The sequence below is a fragment of the Cupressus sempervirens genome, chromosome 5 (genome assembly GCF_028749045.1).
Source record: "Cupressus sempervirens isolate cs-2001-9-10 chromosome 5, ASM2874904v1, whole genome shotgun sequence".
Classification (NCBI taxonomy): Eukaryota; Viridiplantae; Streptophyta; class Pinopsida; order Cupressales; family Cupressaceae; genus Cupressus; species Cupressus sempervirens.
Genome location: NC_143122.1, coordinates 34,686,858 through 34,706,438, shown reverse-complemented (window position 1 = coordinate 34,706,438; position 19,581 = coordinate 34,686,858). Strand labels below are relative to the sequence as shown.

General features: G+C 32.3%; 1 protein-coding gene across 5 annotated transcripts in view; it reads left to right on the top strand.

The window, feature by feature from the left end:
• The window catches only part of LOC149554451 (agamous-like MADS-box protein AGL19), a 187,387-nt gene that overhangs the window by 124,614 nt on the left and 43,192 nt on the right, over window positions 1-19,581 (top strand). For 3 of the 5 annotated variants that reach the window (XM_089828501.1, XM_089828499.1, XM_089828498.1), the window contains exons 2-5: window positions 4,098-4,176; window positions 15,921-15,982; window positions 16,121-16,220; window positions 16,326-16,367. In XM_089828501.1, the coding sequence (XP_089684627.1) occupies window positions 4,098-4,176; window positions 15,921-15,982; window positions 16,121-16,220; window positions 16,326-16,367 (283 nt within the window). The remainder of the gene's footprint in view (window positions 1-4,097; window positions 4,177-15,920; window positions 15,983-16,120; window positions 16,221-16,325; window positions 16,368-19,581) is intronic. The other 2 variants (XM_089828502.1, XM_089828500.1) reach the window with 1 other exon arrangement.

Genomic DNA, 19,581 nt, shown 5'->3' with positions numbered 1-19,581 from the left:
AACAAAAGAAATTTGCAAACTTCTTGTCATTTACTTTCTTACACTTTTCTTGACTGTAGTCTCGACTTGATTCCTTAATCACCGTTCATCCTTTCCTAAACCTTTACCTTTGAAACCCATTTTTTTCATAATCTTCAAGCCAATACTATTATTATCATAACAAAAGAAATTTGCAAACTTCTTGTCATTTACTTTCTTACACTTTTCATCATAAACACTTTCAGCTTCAAAAAATTCACATTTCTCAATCCCATAATCACTTAAATCATTTGTGTCACAAGATACATCACACAAAGATGGATTATACTTCAAATTTCTACTCTGTTGTTTTAGATTAAACAATTCCATCTTCAGCATAATATTTTCCTCTTCCAATTTCTTCACCTTTTCTTCTAAAGCTTGTTCTTTTTCTCAACATCATCAAACACTTCTAACTTTTCTTCTAAATCTTTGTTTCTCTTTTTGTCATCATCATATAATTTTAACATTTCTTCTAATTTCTCATTTTTCTGTTTAGCTTTTATCAATTCCTTTTCTAAATCTTTAATTTGACACAAATACTCGTAATTTTGTTTACCAACTTCTTTGAACCCTTTTATCAAATTTGAATTTGATTCTTTAACATTCATTAATTCTTTTTCGAAACTATCTTTTTCCTTTTTTACTCTTTTTCTAGGTTTCCCCATTGAAACACAAGAGTTTAACACACTTTACTCTGTCTTTTAGAAAATTCTAAATACCTTTTTACTTCCAAAATTAAATCTTCAAACAACTCGAAACAATCCCTTTAGACAGCTAGACTTCTCACTTCTTAGTTAACACCTTTTTCTGACTATGATCTTCCTTTCTTTTAAAGACAATAGGATAATTTCTCAAATGTCATTAAATAATTATAAGAATTCGCATCATACCTTTTTTTGCCAACTTTCCCTCTTTCTTGCAGAACACTTCCTGTGTGGTCTTCATTCGTTTGATTGCAATCAATTTCTTTTGACTTCTATTCTTCAAGTTTTCTTTGCTTTGGATTGATTCAACATCTGCTTCTTCCTTGAAGATACTTCTCCTTTGACCAGCGACTTAGACAATGCCAACGGATTTTATTTTCTTTCCCTTTCTTTGACTGGACGCCACTGTCTACTCTTTGTTCTCCTTCACAACTGCGGTTTGGGGTTTCTTTTGTTCTATATCTCTTTTCGTTGACCTTTGATTACCATGATTCTCATTTGAATAATAGACACTTTCCAACATTTGCCTTTCACTTGGGGGTAGTTTCTCATATCAACAAATTAATTGTTGCTCTTCTTCTGCTAATAGTCAAAACTCGGCTGGGAAACACAACCAAACTAGCTTTTCCATGATCTGACTACTCTAAAACCACTAATTGTGCATCAGTTTAAACAACTATAAATCCACTTTGGCACAATCCTCCAGCTCCTCTTTTTATGCTTGCTTTTTTATCATAATCAACAATTCTGTCCAACCTTCTATACACCCAGGCTCTGATACCAATTTGATAGATGTAACATAGAACAACACAATGTGCTGCCACACAATAAACTATATTATATTTCATTCACCATTTTGCCCATATCAATTACATTACATGATGCCTTTATTTACAGAGATTTTAGATCATTTTTGGAAACATCTAAATTAGCTGACAAAACACAAATAGCTTTTTTTAGAATTATCTACGACTTCCAGAACTTAATCTGACCCTATCAAATAGTTTCTAGAAGCTTGTATTGCGACTTTAGATTTCATTTGAGGGAAAATTACACATTCCAATACTTTCTAAGTTGGTCAGATGGATTGGTTCTACTGTATCAACGACGTACGATGGTCAAGTCGTTTGACTCACGATATCAACGTTGTACGGAGAGAAGAATAGGTGGTTGTACAATGATTTTCTAGTATGGTGTGGCATAGACAATTATCACTGATCATGCATTTCATATATACTCTCGAGGAAATGTATTGTATGGTTTATAGGCCTAGAATAAGACTGTATGATATTACAATCTCGTCATTCAATGGTGTTATCGCAACAAAATATTAATGAAGGCAGCTCATCTGAGATAGAAAATTCAATTCTCATGGGATATGAAAAATGATTCACACATGCAAGGGATGCTCATATTAATAATAATAATATTTTTAATTACAACAATCTTTGATGGAGAGCAAGAAGAATAGGCTAAGAGTTAGTAGGACGAAAATTCGTGATGTCAAATAGGGAGGATTTTTTGCTAAATGATAGATGACTCAACTCTAACAGGAGTTGACACATAAAAAAAAAATACCAAATTCACATACCTACAACTCCCCAAAAACTATCCTTATAAATGACTTTGAGACAACTTCCCACATTATGAATAGTGTTGTCATGAACAACATGCTATGAAAAATAAAATTAAGAATGGGCTCAAGAAATAAAAAAATTAATTGTTACGATCAAATCCACAAAATAAGTAATTTCATTTTATTAATTTTATTTAAAATGGGTAATTTGTTCTTGCATTTTTTAAGTTGTTAAGTGACCACTTTTACTATGAGTCGGTGTTGGGTAGAGTTTGTCTCCATAAGAAACTAAACAATAATTTCCCCTTCCAGATTTCCTTAAGCAACTTAACTGAATTTCCAGTTCCAACTGTTCTCGAGTATGAAGCTAGAACGGTAAATAGTATTGTATAATATAAAAAAATCAACATTATAACTTCATATTATGCACAAAAGTTGGGAAGAAATTTCAATTTATAAGTTCAAAATTTAATGAAAGAAAGCTTGAAAGTCTTCTTTTGTTATAAAAAACAAATTGGAGAAATATATATAAAATATTAAAAAACTTTTTTTTGCTAACAATTGATTCCTAAATATTTCTCTTCAATGACTCCTAACCTTTTGTTGTACTCTTCGTCCTTTAAACCTTGACCTTCAAAAAAATGGAGCTTACAAAAGCCAACAACATTGTCTTGGATAAAAAATAGTGTTCAAAGTGGTTTGTGTTTGTGAATTGAGTTTCATGATCTTAATAGGGATAGTGTTTTGATGGTTTGTGTTTATGAATTGAGTTGCAAGTTCTAAATATGGATAGTGTTCTTTTGCAAGATCTAAATATCAAATGCGCACCCATGTTTCGACCAATGTATCAACAACGATTATTGTGGTAATTGCCATGTTTGGGAGTAAGGTAAAGTCAATAGCTTGGTCGAAACTCACCCACACTAAACCTATATTTGCACTAAATATTTCCCCATATTAAGCATCTACTAAATATTTCGTCATATTAAACATCTACCTCAAGTACCATGTTAAGTATTGAGGTAATTGGTGAAACATGTTCCTATTCTTATATGTAAAATTCTAATCTTAGAAGGGAATGGAGAATATACAATAAATGATTCTTTACTTTGTGATTTAAAAGATTATGTAATATTATTATATAAATAAATTCTATTTATTACTAATAAATGTCTTTCAATGGATAAAGAAACAAAGAAAAGCTATATGTTAGATTAAGCTGTCAATTGCAAAGATAAATGTGTCGACAACCTATTCAAACTTTAGTTGTGCTTGTACTATTTTAGATTTCACATCTTATTTGAATGGACTTAAATAAAAGTGAACAATGATATATAATATTAGAGAATTTAAATTTAAATTTGTGAGAATATGTATCTTTTAAAATCCTTTTATTTTATAGACTTACCAAAAAAATAAAAAATAAAAAATAAAAATAATAAAATATGTGTATATATAAATATAAATATAATTAAGTAAAATAATTATTATGTCTGTTTATATTCTTAAAATGTAATTTAATTTAATGAATATTAAGGCTAGGATTTAAAATAAAACCATCCTTATTAAGTACTTATAATATAACATAGATTTGATACCGCAAAAATTAAAATAAAATTGATTATTTTTAATAAAATCAAATTTATAATACAAAAAATTAAGTATTCTTTTTCTTAATTTATGTAATGGTTAGCTCTACTTAATTTGTGAAATGATTAGCTCTAGTTTTTTATAGATATTTATTATATTTAGATATACATGAAACTGATAATATTTTTTGTTTACGAATTGTGAAGCATGCAGGTGTTGTTAGAAAAATACCAAAAATGTTCACATGAAAACAACAACAATAAAACATCGGAACAAGACGCGCAGGTGCATTAAAAAAATTATTTCATTTTTTATTTTATTATTTAAAATTTTAATATGTATGCTTATTTATAAGGTAGAAGAATGCGGTGAAGTTTACACGAGATGTTATGGTGTAAGGAAATAAAATATTCGCAGTGTGGTTTTCAATGCTTTATTGTACTTTTCTTCTGTTTTGATAAATAGTGATAATTTGAACATGTTAAAGAAGATGAATGAAAAATAAATTAAATGTTAAATCTTGAAGAAGTGTGGTTGAGAAAAATATTAGCTATGTTTTTGAGGTAATGTTTGATTAGTATATATTTGAAATACTAACATTAGAGCGATGGCAATTAATGATACTAATGTTTATTATTCTTTTTGTTGGTTACCCTCTAAAGATTCTTATATGAAATTGAAGCGTCTTTTAAGGGATTTTCTTTGGGCGACGGACTGTTGTGTCCCAAAAGAGTTTGGAGGTCTCGACCTCTCGTCTACCCAAAAGTAGGGTATTGCCCTGTGTGCCAAAAAGACCATCTGTGCTCTTGCTTGCATTGAAGCTTGGAAGATTCTCCTTAGGCATTGCATTTCTTCAAGATATCTAGCGAATTGATTGACTTTAAGGGGATTTGCCTTAAAACCCTTCCTATTACTCCTAAACCATTGCGAATCAAGGGCATTTTATTTGTGAAAAGTATTTGGAATGCTTGGGAAGCCCTTAAGTTGTGGCTTGAATGGGTTGGAGTTGGTTTCGGGGATGGTCTTGCTATGAAGTAGTGCAACATTTGGTGGTCCCCATTTGTTTACCAATTGAAGGAACCACGTTGGCTAAGCTTCAAGGGGCCAATGCTTTGCATTCTTTCAAACGTGGCATCCGTACTTGTAAAGATCTATTCTCCAGAGCCACAAAGACTCCCATGGGAGGACATGCAAGTCCAGTTTCGGCTTAGACTTCCAGATCAACAGACATTTGATCTGCTATCCTTTGTTGTGCCTCTTGGTTCGCTTGACAAATTCATGGTTCAATTGGTGAAACCGTGGTGGAATAATTGGAAGTGGTACGCTGCCAGTCTTATCACCATCTACAAACCCAAGTTGGGTTATCTCTGACTGATTCCTCACCTGTCGATGGTTGATGTGGTTAATCAATGTTGGCATTCACAATTTAACACTATTTGGAATGTTATCACTGAGGCAAAGATTACACACTTTGCTTGGTGTCCTCGAGCCTAGGTGTCCTTTTATGTGGGCAACGAAAAACTATCCTTCGCATATTCTAGTTTTGTTGAAGGGCCCAATAGTATTGGCTCTAGATTCATTAGTTTTTCAAATCCTTTCAATTTGATTCCTTCTCTTGGTATAGGATTTTATTGGGACATTCTCCCATAATTCCCTTCAAGTATTCTCAGATATGGCATGCTTTTAGAATAAAAATCTTTTTTACTCTATGGAAGGATAAAAATGCTTTTTTGTTCACTCATTATTTTTTGGATATTAATGTTTCCACATACAGTAATGCTTGTATATGTAACGATGTCATGATACAAATTCAAGTACAAGTTGATAAGGTTTCTTTGGTGGTGGCCCACTTTTAGGAGTTGCTTAACTATTGGGGTAACACACCATATATAGTTGCTGGAGTGCCACTAGATTCTATTTGCAGGGACTATATTATGGTTGTGGTTGTTGATGGAGTTGTAGTTCTTTTTCTCCGCTCCTAAATGCCACGTTCTAATGCTCCCCGCCGCTCTCCTAATGGTGGTTTTGATGGCCAACGTGACCATGAAGTCTCTCTGTGATAGGGTTTTGGCTGGTCCCTGTTGCTCTTGTTGTAACTTGTCGGCAAGGTATCAACTAGTCCAATAGAGATCCAAAGTGGTCATTCTGTCACTTGAATTTGGTGATCTCGCCTCCTAGGGCAGAGGGAGAGGATGATAAAGATGAGAGCCATCCATCAACGTCGTTGATATATGGGGTTCAGATGATCGCCATGGTCCTCTTACGTCAACTAGAACTTCTTTGACCATTTCATGGCTTTTATGTAAATTTTTTTGATGGATAGTTGTTATCTTTTTGCTGTAAACTCTAGCGCGGTGATCTTTATATCCGCAACCATTTTTTGTGAATATATGACTTTAATATTATAATTATTTAAAAGATAAACTATTCGGATATAGTTTAGGGATATATATTTCCCACATAATTTATGTACAATTTTTATTTTTTCTTATGGTTAGATCACATTTTTCCAACAAACTTATTATTAATTATACTTAGAAGTATAAAAACTTAAGAAGTAAAATTTTCTTTAATTTTTCTAAAAATAAATGATTGATTGAAAATCTAAAATTTATACTAAACACTCAAACTTTACCATTCTTTTTTTTTCCAGTTAAATAAACAAAATTAAAAAGTGATTTTATAGGGTTTGAATTTTTAATTTGTTTTTAATTGTTTACTAGTCTTTAACCTAAACTAATGTTTGTAACTTTTCTTATATTTTAAGAGATATATTTTTAAAAAGATTTTATTTAAAATTTATTATTTATTATTTGTTGGGCAATTTTTTTAATGATTTTTTTTTAAAGACGAGTTAAAAAGTTATTACTATTTTGGTAAATATTTTTAAAATTAAATCGTAGTTAAGATAATTATTCATTTAATATTTTTAATAGATATAATGTATAAGACTATTATTAAATAATTCAAATATAATAACTATAAATTATATTTAATAAATATTATTATATTTATGAAACATTTAAATACAAGTATTACTTATACATTACTTATATATTGTTCTGTTTTTTCTTTCAATATTGATTGTAATTTCTATAATTGATATGAAGTCATTGTTATATTTTTTCATGAACAGATTCTAGATTTGAAGTGGGGCAGAATTTATTATTTATTATATAATTTTTTAGATTGTCATCTTTGTAGAACCCAGCAGTACTATCACGTATATAAATCATTACTAACTTTTTAAACTATTTATTTCTTGAATTTATCATACTTAAATTAAAATATTATAAATTGTTCATACACAAAATATGTTTAATACCTCTTTAACTAAGATCCATAGAGTATGGTTTATAAGTTCCATCAAAATAGCCTAGTGATATAACCAAACTCCCCCCATTAATTAATACACATTTCAATGTTTGATCCATTGCAGATGACATAATGAAGGAAAATATTATCACCCTCTCCAATTATCATTAATCATATAAAAAAATATATAAATATTGATTGTTATGATAAGAGCTACACAAGACAAAACGTGAGCATAACCCTCTTCTAGAAAGTATTTGTACTAATTGTGTACCATCCATACTAAATACTTTCCACAATATATATTCTCTTGATAGCAGCGTTTAGCTCTAACATTGGTTTTTCCGGTTTTGGGTTTATAATTTTACTGTTTCATTTGCTTTTTTATTCCATACATAATATACATAATAAAATGAATGAATGAATTGAACAAGCTGATAATGTTGATCAAGGCTTAAGGTTGTTTTATTTTACATTGATTTTCTTTCATCCCCCACCTGTGTTAACATATGGTTGTGTCCACCAGTATTAGCATATTTCTTGGTAATTTTTTATAAAACTTTTAGTAAAACATTAAAGGAGCACATTATGCATATTTGAAGAGTGTTTGAGGCGCTAATGGAATTGTTGATTAATCTGAAGAATTTTTTTTTCTGGAGTCCTGTCTGTTGGATGTCTTATCTTAGCTATGGGTTCTAAAATGGATTCAGAGAAAGTCGAGGCTTATTACTGAATGTTTCATCCAATAGGATGCTAGAAAGTTTTAAATGAAAACTGATTATGAATGTTAGTAATATTTGTTATAATGTGAAGGCCAACAGTCATGTTTGTCTTTCAAGATTTATGCGATTGATGATTCCAAATCTACCGATCATTCTGTCAGTTTGAGCCTTATCAATTATTCTTTCAATTTGGATCAGTATGCTTGAGTTTGTTTCATTAAATCATGCAGAGATTGAAGACAATGTTATATTTTTTAGTCCGTAGTTGGGAATGAAGGGTAACATAATTAGCGTTAGTTTCTTTCTTATTAAAAAAAAAAAAAAAAAACAAAACCTGCTATGCATGCATTGTTTATCTTGAGTTAGTAATAGTCTTTACTCATTAAATCAGTTAGTTTATTTAAAATTACTTTCATGGTATGAAGGATTCTACTGTTGGAATGTGTAATTTCTATCTCAAATGAAATGTAAAATCATATGAGAGGATTCTAGAAATTCCAGTTGAATTAATGAGATTACAAAATAGGGTTAGGTCAAATTAATATTTAGGTTTGTAAAGTTCTAGAAGTCATTTCTTTTAGATATTTCTAGAAAAGTCTACTTGTTCTATGTTGGTTGGTTTAGATGTTTCCGGAAATAATCAAAGACCTGTATAAAAGAAGCACAATTGTGTAATATTTTTTATGATCAGGCAATGAAATGAGTTAACAATTTCTATAAGTGCCTGTAGTGTGTATTTTGTTTTTAATTATCATTGTGGATCGAATCCATCCACTCCTATCAGATTGGTACAAGAGCCGGTTGAACAAAATTGTTGATTGTGATAAAAGAGCAAGCAATATTTTGGTGCAGTCAATGTGTGAAGGTCATATAGTGAAGATCATATCTGCTGAAGTAGAGAAGTGTCAGATTGTTGTTGTACGCCAATAGGTCAGTTCATGTGGAAATTGTGAGTAGGGAAGATGCCAATTCAGATTTCATTGAAGAAAAGGAATGTATTGTGTATGTTTAAGAATATCATGTCACCTTCTTTGATAGAAGGAAGCTGATGAAAATTGCATCATTGGAGGTAGCAAGACCATTATTTTTTTGCAGTATGTGGACATATGTATGGCATTCATTGATATTTTTGACTAAGGAATATTGGCATCACTGCTGAAAAATTGTTGGTGCAGAGAAATTTGTTTGGAGAAGAGAAATGTTGTAAAAATATAGCATAGAGGATTTTTTTTTGTGTCGATGAAAGAGACTATTGTTGTAAAGAAGACATTGAAGTGTTTGTAGAACGCATTGAGTGTATGAAAAGAGATCACAGTCACAATTGTTGTAATAGAGGTGTGTCGATATGAATCATGGTAAGCATGAAATTTGATGTTAATAGTTGATGTTGACAAAGTTTTTCATGTTTGTATTTTAAGAAAGGGCTTAGATTTTCATTTGATAGATTTGAGTTTATTGAAATGGGATTTAACAAGGTTGATTGTTTAAAAGAAAAATTATTGAAACTAGAGAAAAAAAGTTTGCAATGATTAGAGAGAGGTCAGAAGAAAAATGTAGACTTTTAAGTGAAATTAGTGAATAGAAAGAGAAATGGGCTAAAATTTGTGGAAGAAGTACATAATTGGCAGGTGAAGGAAACATGCAAGCTTAGAAAAGAAAATAAAGAATTAGAAGAAAAGTTAAAGTTATTTGATGATGCTCAGAAAAAGAACTATGTTTTAGAAGAAAATGTTAAGAAATTGGAAGAGGAAAATAGTCTGTTAGAGAAGGAATTGTCCACTCTGAAACAAGAGAAAGAATGTTTGAATGTGAAACCATTTTTATGTGATGTATCATGTTACACAAATGATTTGAGTGATTATACGAATGAGAAATGTGATTTTGTTGTTTGCAATGAAAAATGTAAGAAAGAAAATGACAAGAAGTTTGCGGATTTCGTTTGTTATGATAATAATAGTGTTGGTTTGAAGATTATGAAAAAAATGGGTTTCAAAGGTAAAGGTCGAGGAAAGCATGAGAAAGGAATGAGGATTTCGATTAAGCCTACAATTAGGCAAAAATATGAAGGTCTTGGATATGATGCAGTCATTGGAAGGATGAATAAAGGTTCAAGAGGATTTATTGAAGGAGTAAAGATTGTGCAATATTCACACTGCAACAGAAAAGGGCATAAAAAAGATATATGTTGGGTTTGAAATCCTTGTAATGCTTGCGGCTTGAAAAATCATTGTTAGAAGACATGTTGGAATAGAGAGTGCACTAAAGATTTTATGGTAGGTTGCATAAAAATGGATTGTGGATGGAGCTATGGATCGAATTGGCAGAAAATTGTAGGAATGATCTGAGGTTTATTCAAGTACAAATGTTCAAGTGTAAGAAGGAATACAGAAGGATTGGGAAATAGATTAGAGAAAGGCATCAAAGAGCAAAAGGTTTGAAAGACTACAGGCTTGGATGTGGACATAAGAAATAGACAAATAATAATCATGCAACAGTGGAATTTGTATGCAACATGATATGAGGTTGAAATTAAGGGGGAGTGTTGGAATGTGCAATTTTTCCCTCAAATGAAATGTAAAATCATACTAGAGAATTCTAGAAACTCTAGTAGGATTAATGAGATTATCGAATAGGGTTAGGTCAAATGAATATTTAGGTTTGTAAATTTCTAGAAGTCATTTTTGTTTAGATATTTCTAGAAATGTCTATTTGTTCTATGTCGGTTAGTTTAGAAGTCTTCGTAAATAATCAAAGACCTCTATAAAAGAGGCACAATGTAATGTTTTCTATGATCAGGCAATGAAATGAGTTTACAATTTCTATAAGTGCCTGTAGTGTGTATTCTATGTTTAATTATCATTGAGGATCCAATCCATCCACTGCCATCATCTACAATGGCTTTGACTTTATATAAACAATGTAATAGTTTTTAAAATGTAGGTTGTAATAAAAAAAAAAACATTCTCTGCCTCCAAATGAATATATTCTATCATGAAATAAAGTTGTTATTGGTTATCTTATTTTGCTTGGTGTTTTGAATTTGTTTACTGCCGCACTCGATTCTATAATTGGTATCAGAGTTGTGATGTAATGCAAGGCAAGAGAATCCTCAAAAGAGGTGTCCTAAACCCAAGAAAATAATTAGACAATGCAAACACAACACAAGATACAAGGTTTGATACCTAAGTCAGTTCCTTGTTCATAAATGAAAGCATTACATGCAATGTACCAGGCTGTAAGGCCTTCCTGGTTACGACCAAATACACAACAAGTAATAGTTCAGCAAGATTCTTCAAGATCCAACCCAAATCCGAGCTAGTGCAGATCTGTAGCACAATAACACTTTGGTAGAAACCCCCAATGAGATCTAAACTTGTGCTCACAAGCCACCAAACAATCTCCTTGTTTGCCAAGCCGCAGCTAATAGCTCTTCTTAACTCCGCTCCTCTTTGTTAAAGAGTTGTTGTTGCACCAAAAGACTGATTTGTCAATGCCCGATAGAAGCGCTCAACTTATAATACACAGGAGGCAGTTAAACCCTTGTTCTGAATCTTGAGGGGAGCGCTGAACAAATTTCTAACAATCTCCACCTCAACATTACCTGATGGTTTGAGGATTTGAACCTGTGACCAACCTTTGATACCACTTGTTAGAGTGGGGTTGCTGTTGCACCAAAAGACCTAGTCTGTGAATGCTTTATACAACTACTCAACTTATAATACACAGGAGGTGGTTAAACCCTTTTCACGAATCTCAAGGGGAGTGCTGAACAAATTTTGAACACTCTCAGCAAGTATATTTCTCAAGCTGGATGAATAATGATTGAAGAATCCAGAAGACCACCTACTTATACCTAACTAAGCTAGTAGTTGGCCTAGCAAGTTACAAATTAAATAGACTCTTACATTAAATACACGTTTGAGCCATAAGTCGGCCTACTAGAAGTATTAAATACCAAATGACTTAGAAGGCTTGTGACACCCATTAAATACCCGTAGGAAAAGTAACCAAGACCTAAATAGGTCCACACAAACTCCCTCACGTGACGATAACACTCCTCACACATTAAATTCGCTAAGATGATTGATCAAATCTGCAAGAACTCCATTGGACAAGCCCAAATTGTCGAGCGGTAACAATCACCACCGAGCACAGGCCGAGCTCCTTTGAGTGCCGAACAATACTGTATAAGTTGAGCAATAGTACAGATGCCGAGCAAGCCTTTGGTTATTGAGCGAAGCGAAAATCCTTCCAACATGCAGGATTGCTAACTAGGGTAGGATGCTCCTGCATCAAGCTCTAAGGAATGAACTTGGATATGAATATTATAGAATGTTTATGAGAGAAAGGGTATGAGTTCTTGGAAGCTCTGAAGACACAAATTGCTGCAAGGTGCATGTTGTTGCAAATCATTGAAAAGAAGAGCTTGTAGAGGATTAAATTTTGGCATTTGATATGTCATCATTGGTGGGCTCACCATGTTAGTGTGGAAAATCACCCATGTACCGTTCATAGGAGGAGCTAGAAGAGAATTTTCTGTAGATCCCTTGATCTAAGAGAATAAAGAAGTGCATTCGTCCATTTGGCACCTTAGAGATTATTCATGCTAGCATATAAGGACTTTAAAATTAATTTATTTGGGTAAAGAATATTTGTTTTAAAGGGTAGCTCAAGATTGAATGTTAAAAAAGAAAATTTGAGTTTGATTTGTGAGGAGGATTGTTTGAATGCTGAATTGATAAAATTGGCCAAGTGCAATTCAGAATTGGTGGAGAATTTCAAATTTTTTAGAAAGGGGAGATATGAATATTTGTGCAAAATAGAAAGTCTAAGGAAAGAATAAGACAAATTTAGTAAAAAAATGACAAGTTAAAAGAAAACTTAATCTTATTTGATGCAAGTCAAAAAGAAGAATGTTGATTTGGGTAAGAAGGTAAAGTTTTTGGAGATGATATTGAGATCTTTATATCAAAGGCACCAGTTTGTGATATTGCTTGTAGCACAAAAGATTTATTTTTTTCTCTTGTTTCGTTAGTTGAAAATGAAAGTAAGCATCATTAATTCATGTACAGAATTAGGAGACTGTTATATTCTTTAGCAGTTGTTATTGGGCACAGACTGAAGGATAACATGCACACTAGCGTTAATTTCTTTCAATAAAGCATGCTATGCATGCATAGTTTGTCTTCAGTTACTGATAGTCTTTACTGATTAAATCAGTCAATTTGTTTTAGATCATCTTCATGGCATGGAGTCTGCGATGGCTCCGATTTTGTATAAACAATGTAATAATTTTGTAAAGGTAGGCTGCAATAAAAAATAAAAGTTTCCTTTCCCTCAAATGAATATAGTCTGTTCTGAAGCAAAGTTGTTTTTTGTTATTTTATTTTACTTTGTCTTCTGAATTTTTTTACGGCTGTTTTAGATTCCACGGTCTTTTACTTATAATAATGTTTGTTTTGGTTTTGGACACAATTCAATATAATATGTAATTGGAGCCTTGATATATGCTGCTCTTTCATCATTTATGACTCAACGTTTATTTGATCAATTCAATATCCTGCTTATTGTGGATGTAGCGACAAATTATATTATTTATTGTATTTTTCTTATCTATTTTGTGTTAGAATTGTGTCTCAACCTTGCAAGCTGTTTCTGGAAAATTCTAGAATTTGTTTGTGGTGGTATTTTCCACATGTTTACGAGTTGGAAAAAGGTGTATGATTTTTAAAAAAAGTGTCTAGTCTCTAAAACAATTTAAAAGGGCTATTTTTGGACTGTAAACAACTCATTATATGACTTTTATCAGGGTCTAAACTAGAGGAAAAAATTATGAGCGAAAATGGTATTCTTGGAGTTACAAATGACAAGTGGGTAACATGTAGCATGGTTGTTTTGCCCATGGTTTTGTAAGACCACAAATGGTTTCCAAGTTGTAATCACTATCAAAGGAGGGCTTGGGGAGGTGTTTGAATCATCGAGTTCAATTTGCAAGATTGGGTGCTAGGAGGAGTATCTCTCTGAGTTCGAGTTCGAGTCTGAGTTCGAGTTGTAGTTATATGCTCCTGTAAGAACTTGCATTGCAAGGGTATTGTAATCTTGCAGATTTGACAATACATTGTGCGAGATTTGGATGGTGGGGTATTTCTCCCGGAAGGGTTTCCCCACGGTAATCATTGTGTTATGTGTTCATTGGTATTTTGATTATATTGTTACACATTTTGAGATCTCTGCAATTGTTAGTTGAATTTGCATAATCGTGCTCTCAAAAATTAGTGTAGGAAGCGATTCCGCAGACCTTAGCTTCCTTTCATTTTGATTGTTCATCTCTTGTGATTACTTTCGTAATTAAATCCTTTCAATATTATTGTACCCGTTATTGAAATATTGAAAAGGTGTAGAAACAAGTTTAGGACGACTACAATAACAATAAAGAGTTTGAATATGGTAATAAAGAATGGCTTATAGCAGCATGTTTTTGAATTTCCAAAATTGTATACATGTTATAATATAGATTGCGTTGCTAAAATGATTTTGTGTCAAGAACGTAAACTCTCTTTCTAATTCAGTGAAAAGCTTGATGATTCTAAAGTTTACGTGTTTTGAAGAAATGGAAACAGCATTTGTTGGTAAAAGAGTTGCTTTAGATTCTAATCATCAATTTCCAAAATATCCTGTTACTAAGTGGAAGTTATATGAAGAACTCTTAAAATGGTTACTTTGTGGTCTTTGTAGTCCTTGTGAATGATGTTGCTTTGTTCAATTTAGACGTAGAGTATATGATTTTGTGTAGTGCGAAGCTTCCCTTCTTGACCTTCTATAACAAAAAGTTAGGTCTATTGAGATTTTCGGGCACAAATTTTTCGTTAGAGATTGCCATCACTGTTTACCTAAAATGTAGATCACATATAAAATTTCCATTCAAGTGGGATTTAAAAATAGAGTAGCACAAAGAACCGTGGTCTTCGAAGCTGACCGACCTCTTAAATGATCTTCAAATCTATACTGAGGAGATATCAAAGAACTATACTGAGGAGATATCAAAGAACTATTAAAAAGTAGAACTAAGAAACAAAGTGGTTACAGCAGATAACAAAAGTATTTTATTAATCTGGCTGCACATAATGTGTTACAATTTCTCTCTATTTATAGAGAGCTCTCAATGCCTCTATACTAGCAGAGATCTCTAGATTGCTGATTGAAACAAATAGTTAACTATCTTCCATCCACATGGGTAGAAGAAAGCTTAGGAGGAAGTTGTCTATCCAATTTTGTTGACAGCACTGAAGTTATAATCAACCGTTAGTTGGAGAATAGGAAATGTGCACAACAAATCTGTTTAGTCAATAATAATCATTGAACGGTACACCAGTTCAATTACAATATGAGGTCGAGATATTCATTATTCCATCAAGAACAAATTTTGAAATGCAATATTCAAGGCACATGGAACTGTAAATCTGACAATTCAGCCAAGACTTGTCTAATTTATAGACAACATATCTATCAACCCTTACATGTCGTCAAGTGTTTCCAAAGTGGTTTTATCTGTTGAGACATTCTTTGAAAAGATCTCTAAGATATTTTCAACGATGTCTGGATAAAAGTATGCATGTACACAAACAGTATTGAAAAAATTGCTGATTTTCATGTTTGTTTTTTTAAGACAAATTTTGTAGATAAATAAAATTTGCTAAAACACCGTCTCAATAATGTTGGCTTTTGGCACTGTTAACCAATATTTCATACAATATACAAGATATAGAAGATGTACAATACAATTATACAATGCATTTGAAACTAAATAAAATTGTATCAAAATTTTAAACTAAGCTTCTAAGAAATGATTCACAGTTACGTCTAAATTTATTAACTTATTTAACTTCCGTAGATTTGTTGTAAGATACTTTTATACATGTATCTTCAAATCTTTTTTACGTGTTGAATGTGACCCTGAGAGAGCTTTGATTCCAATTTGTTATGATCATGCAGTATTTAAAACAAGAGATTGCCACCATGAGAGAAAGGATCAAGAGCTTGGAAACAACACAAAGGTGATTCTTAAGTTTTTACTTCTCTCGGACAGTGATTTTAGGATTTCATTTAATTGTTGTGTTAATGTTTGAATGTTTTATCTCATTATATATCTGACGATCCAAATATCTTGTTCGCTTTCTTATATTTTCTGGTAGAAACATGTTGGGCGAAGATTTGACACAATGTACGCTGAAAGACTTGGCTGATTTGGAGGTCAGAGTCGAACGAGGATTGACTCATATACGAGCCCATAAGGTATTAAAATTATTTGTCATTGTATTTCCGATATGAATAAATGTTCGCATAAAGGAAAAGGCATGCTTACAACTTGCTTTTTTTTTGGGGGAAATGGATTATCAGGAGCAGTATCTCATGGAAACTATTAAGCAATGTGAAATAAAGGTACTGGTTTTCGCTAGTCATCTTTTATCATTGCATATCTAATTTGGACATTCTTCATTTTCTCTGTGTCAAGTCAAGACATCACTTAGTTTCTAACTTCCTTCGCTTACTTGTCAAGTTGCTTGCTCCTGTAGTTATTGATTTTCAAACTAACTTATTTAATATGATTATTTTTGAGGTGGATAGTTATAGATACGAATATTTTATAGTGAAAGGAAGGAGAGGTTGGAATGTTTCCTAAATTAATTTATAGAACTGTATGTAAAATGTAAACATATATATTAAAGTTTATTATCATATAGGTTTAGTTTAGAGAGACGTTTTTAAGAAAAATGAATCAATTTTTACGAATAAAAGTTACAATATAATGAGAGAAGAGGTAGTAATAAGACTATTATCAACATAAAGCTTCATAGTAAATTCAAAAGCATAATAATAGATGCAAATTAACTTTTTATGAGATGCAACTTTACTACACTTAGTTAATGAGTATCAAACACAAATAAATGAAAAGTTTCTAGAAGTATGTACAAAATCAATGGGCCTAAAATCATTTCCAGAGAGAGAGAGAGAGGTAGTACACACCCATTTGTCTCGTGCCAAAGGTAATTAGATGTAGGCTGACAAAGATTGGTAATTCACTTGATGTTGATCAAAGTAGATTTTGATCCATTATATGAACCTCATCATAATACATAAAATTATCTAAGCTTGACATCATGCTTGAAGCTTATTTAGTTGCAAGTGTTGAGTCATCTTTGAAAAAGTATCATGTAAATGTGGCCAAGAAGAACTCTTGATACATTAAAGGAACATTGGACTATGAAATGTGGTCTCCAACCTATAATGATATTACTTTGACTGTTTAAATAGATTTTTATTGGGCAAGGTGTCTTTATGATATGAAAATTACTAGTGATACTATCATTTCCTTGGGTGATAGGCTTGTAGCATGGAATGGGAAGAAACAAAGGCAATGGAAGAGATATTATGGGTGAAAGGCTTGTAAGAGATGTTATGGGTGATAGACTTGTAAGAGATGTTATTTATGTGCAACAAAGGCAATGTAACATTAATAAATGTTTTTATAATATCATTCTCGTCTTTTAAAATACCATCATGGCGACGGTATATTTTACAAGAACGATCATCATTCCTGAAGGCTTCATACCTACGAGGGAGTGTTTTGAGACTAGTGTCGATAATCTCTTGTTTTAAGCATAATAGACTATTTTCATGGGTGGGACAAGTTTTTGGAGTGGGTAATTGGGAGGGAGGAAGTGCTAAGTTTTAATCATATGTATCAAAGGGAGCATCATTAAGATCTTGGATAAAATTTGAAATTGAATCATAAAATGAAGATAACAACTCCATTTATCAAATGTAGTATGCTTGAACAAGAATCTCATAAATGATAGTACTCACCTTTGATTTAGAAAGTCAAAATTGGGCTCGGAGTCAGAATCGGCAACCATACTCGCTTAATCGAAAACCCTATGAAATTCAAATATTTTCAGGGTCCTTCACTCAGTGTCCTCGCGCTATAGCTCCTCGACTGCCACTGCTATTGCCTTTACCTCCCAATCTACCTGATTAGCCCACTCTATGTCTTCATCACTGAACACATTATCAATAGTCATTGTGTTATGCTTTGCATGTGGATCAAGTGTCTCTAATATAATTGGTGATATATTGGTGCCCTAGATGTGTCTATGGCAAAGGCGAGGGTTGCAGTGAACAAAGACAAGATCATTCAATTTTTGCACAATGGAAATGCAAGTAAGTTTGTAGAAGCCTCCTCCAAATACTTCCTTTAGCTCCTCTCAATGCTTAAGTGAAAGTTACAAAGCTGCACAAGTAATCAACAATCGATATGGGAAAGCCAACAGGTTTGCTAATTTCTCTTCCGAAACCCCAATGCTCTTCTATAACATATTTCTCGCTATCACAAGCATTAGGAAAGGGTGAAATGTGCTTTTTAGGTCAAATCTAAAATGTTATACAAAGAGCACAAGGAATTCACTTAACCCTTTTATTTTATTATTTTTTGCACCATATCGGAGAGTTCTAGGACTATGAATGATGCATTTTAGAGATGATTAGAAAGTTTGCAAAATATAAGTAGTGTTAGTTTCACAAAAATGTAATATGAAGAAATAAGATGTAAACCAATAATACAAATTGGGAATAAAACCTCAAAGCCCTTAAATCACATTCCAGAACAACCAATAGTCTAAACTATGGAATCATTGGAGAGTTTGGCACAATGATTTAACTGGTGTCTTTGATGCTTTGATTTGATTGTGATGTGATTGGAAAATGAAAATACAAGATCTAGAGCATTCTAGTGCAAAATTGATAATAATGAACACAATTTGTTTGGCATATATGTTAGAAAAATCTATGATATATAGAACATAAAAGCTAATATAAAGAACCTACCACTAAGATCTGAGTTCAAATGACAATACCAAATTGATATGTACCATTGTTCTTCAAATTGTCTATGTTTAGAACAAAGGAAAACTTTTCTTAGGATCTTACAAGTTCATAATAATTTTGTGGGTAAATCTCTAGGTCGATGGTAGTAGGGGAAAATTTTATTATGGCTCCAAGTTTGCTAGACCCGTTGATGGAGAATTGCAAATTATTTTATTTGCTTGTCCTATATATGATTTCATGTCTTAGATCTAGCATTGAAATGTACCTTGTAGACATGCACGTATATACATGCAACAAGGGAAATAGTGTTTGTGTTATATAGAACCTACACTCAGGTACTTTGCCTAGGGAACCTACACTCAGGTACTTTTGTTTGGGCCAAGTTGTGCTTTGGACGGAGGCACTTTCCCTAGGGAACCTACACTCGGGTACTTTCCTTCCGGCCAAGTTGTCCTTTGGACGAAGTTCTTCCTCGAACTGTGATGAGCGATGGTCCCCTTAATACCGTAAACACATAACAAAAGCCAAGAAACAACAACAAATCGAGAACAAAATATGGACTTCTTATTATCGCCACAAATGCAGAATTACAAAATTCACAAGTGCAATATGGTAACCCACATGGGCGCCTTCATCATAGTAATATACAAGACTAAGCTGCAAACTACCAACCAGAGTTGTCCTAGACAATGTTCGAGACTTTCTTAAATAGGCAATTTTATGCCACCCGAGAAGGTTTTAGATGCTCAAACTTAATACCTAGGGAAATAGA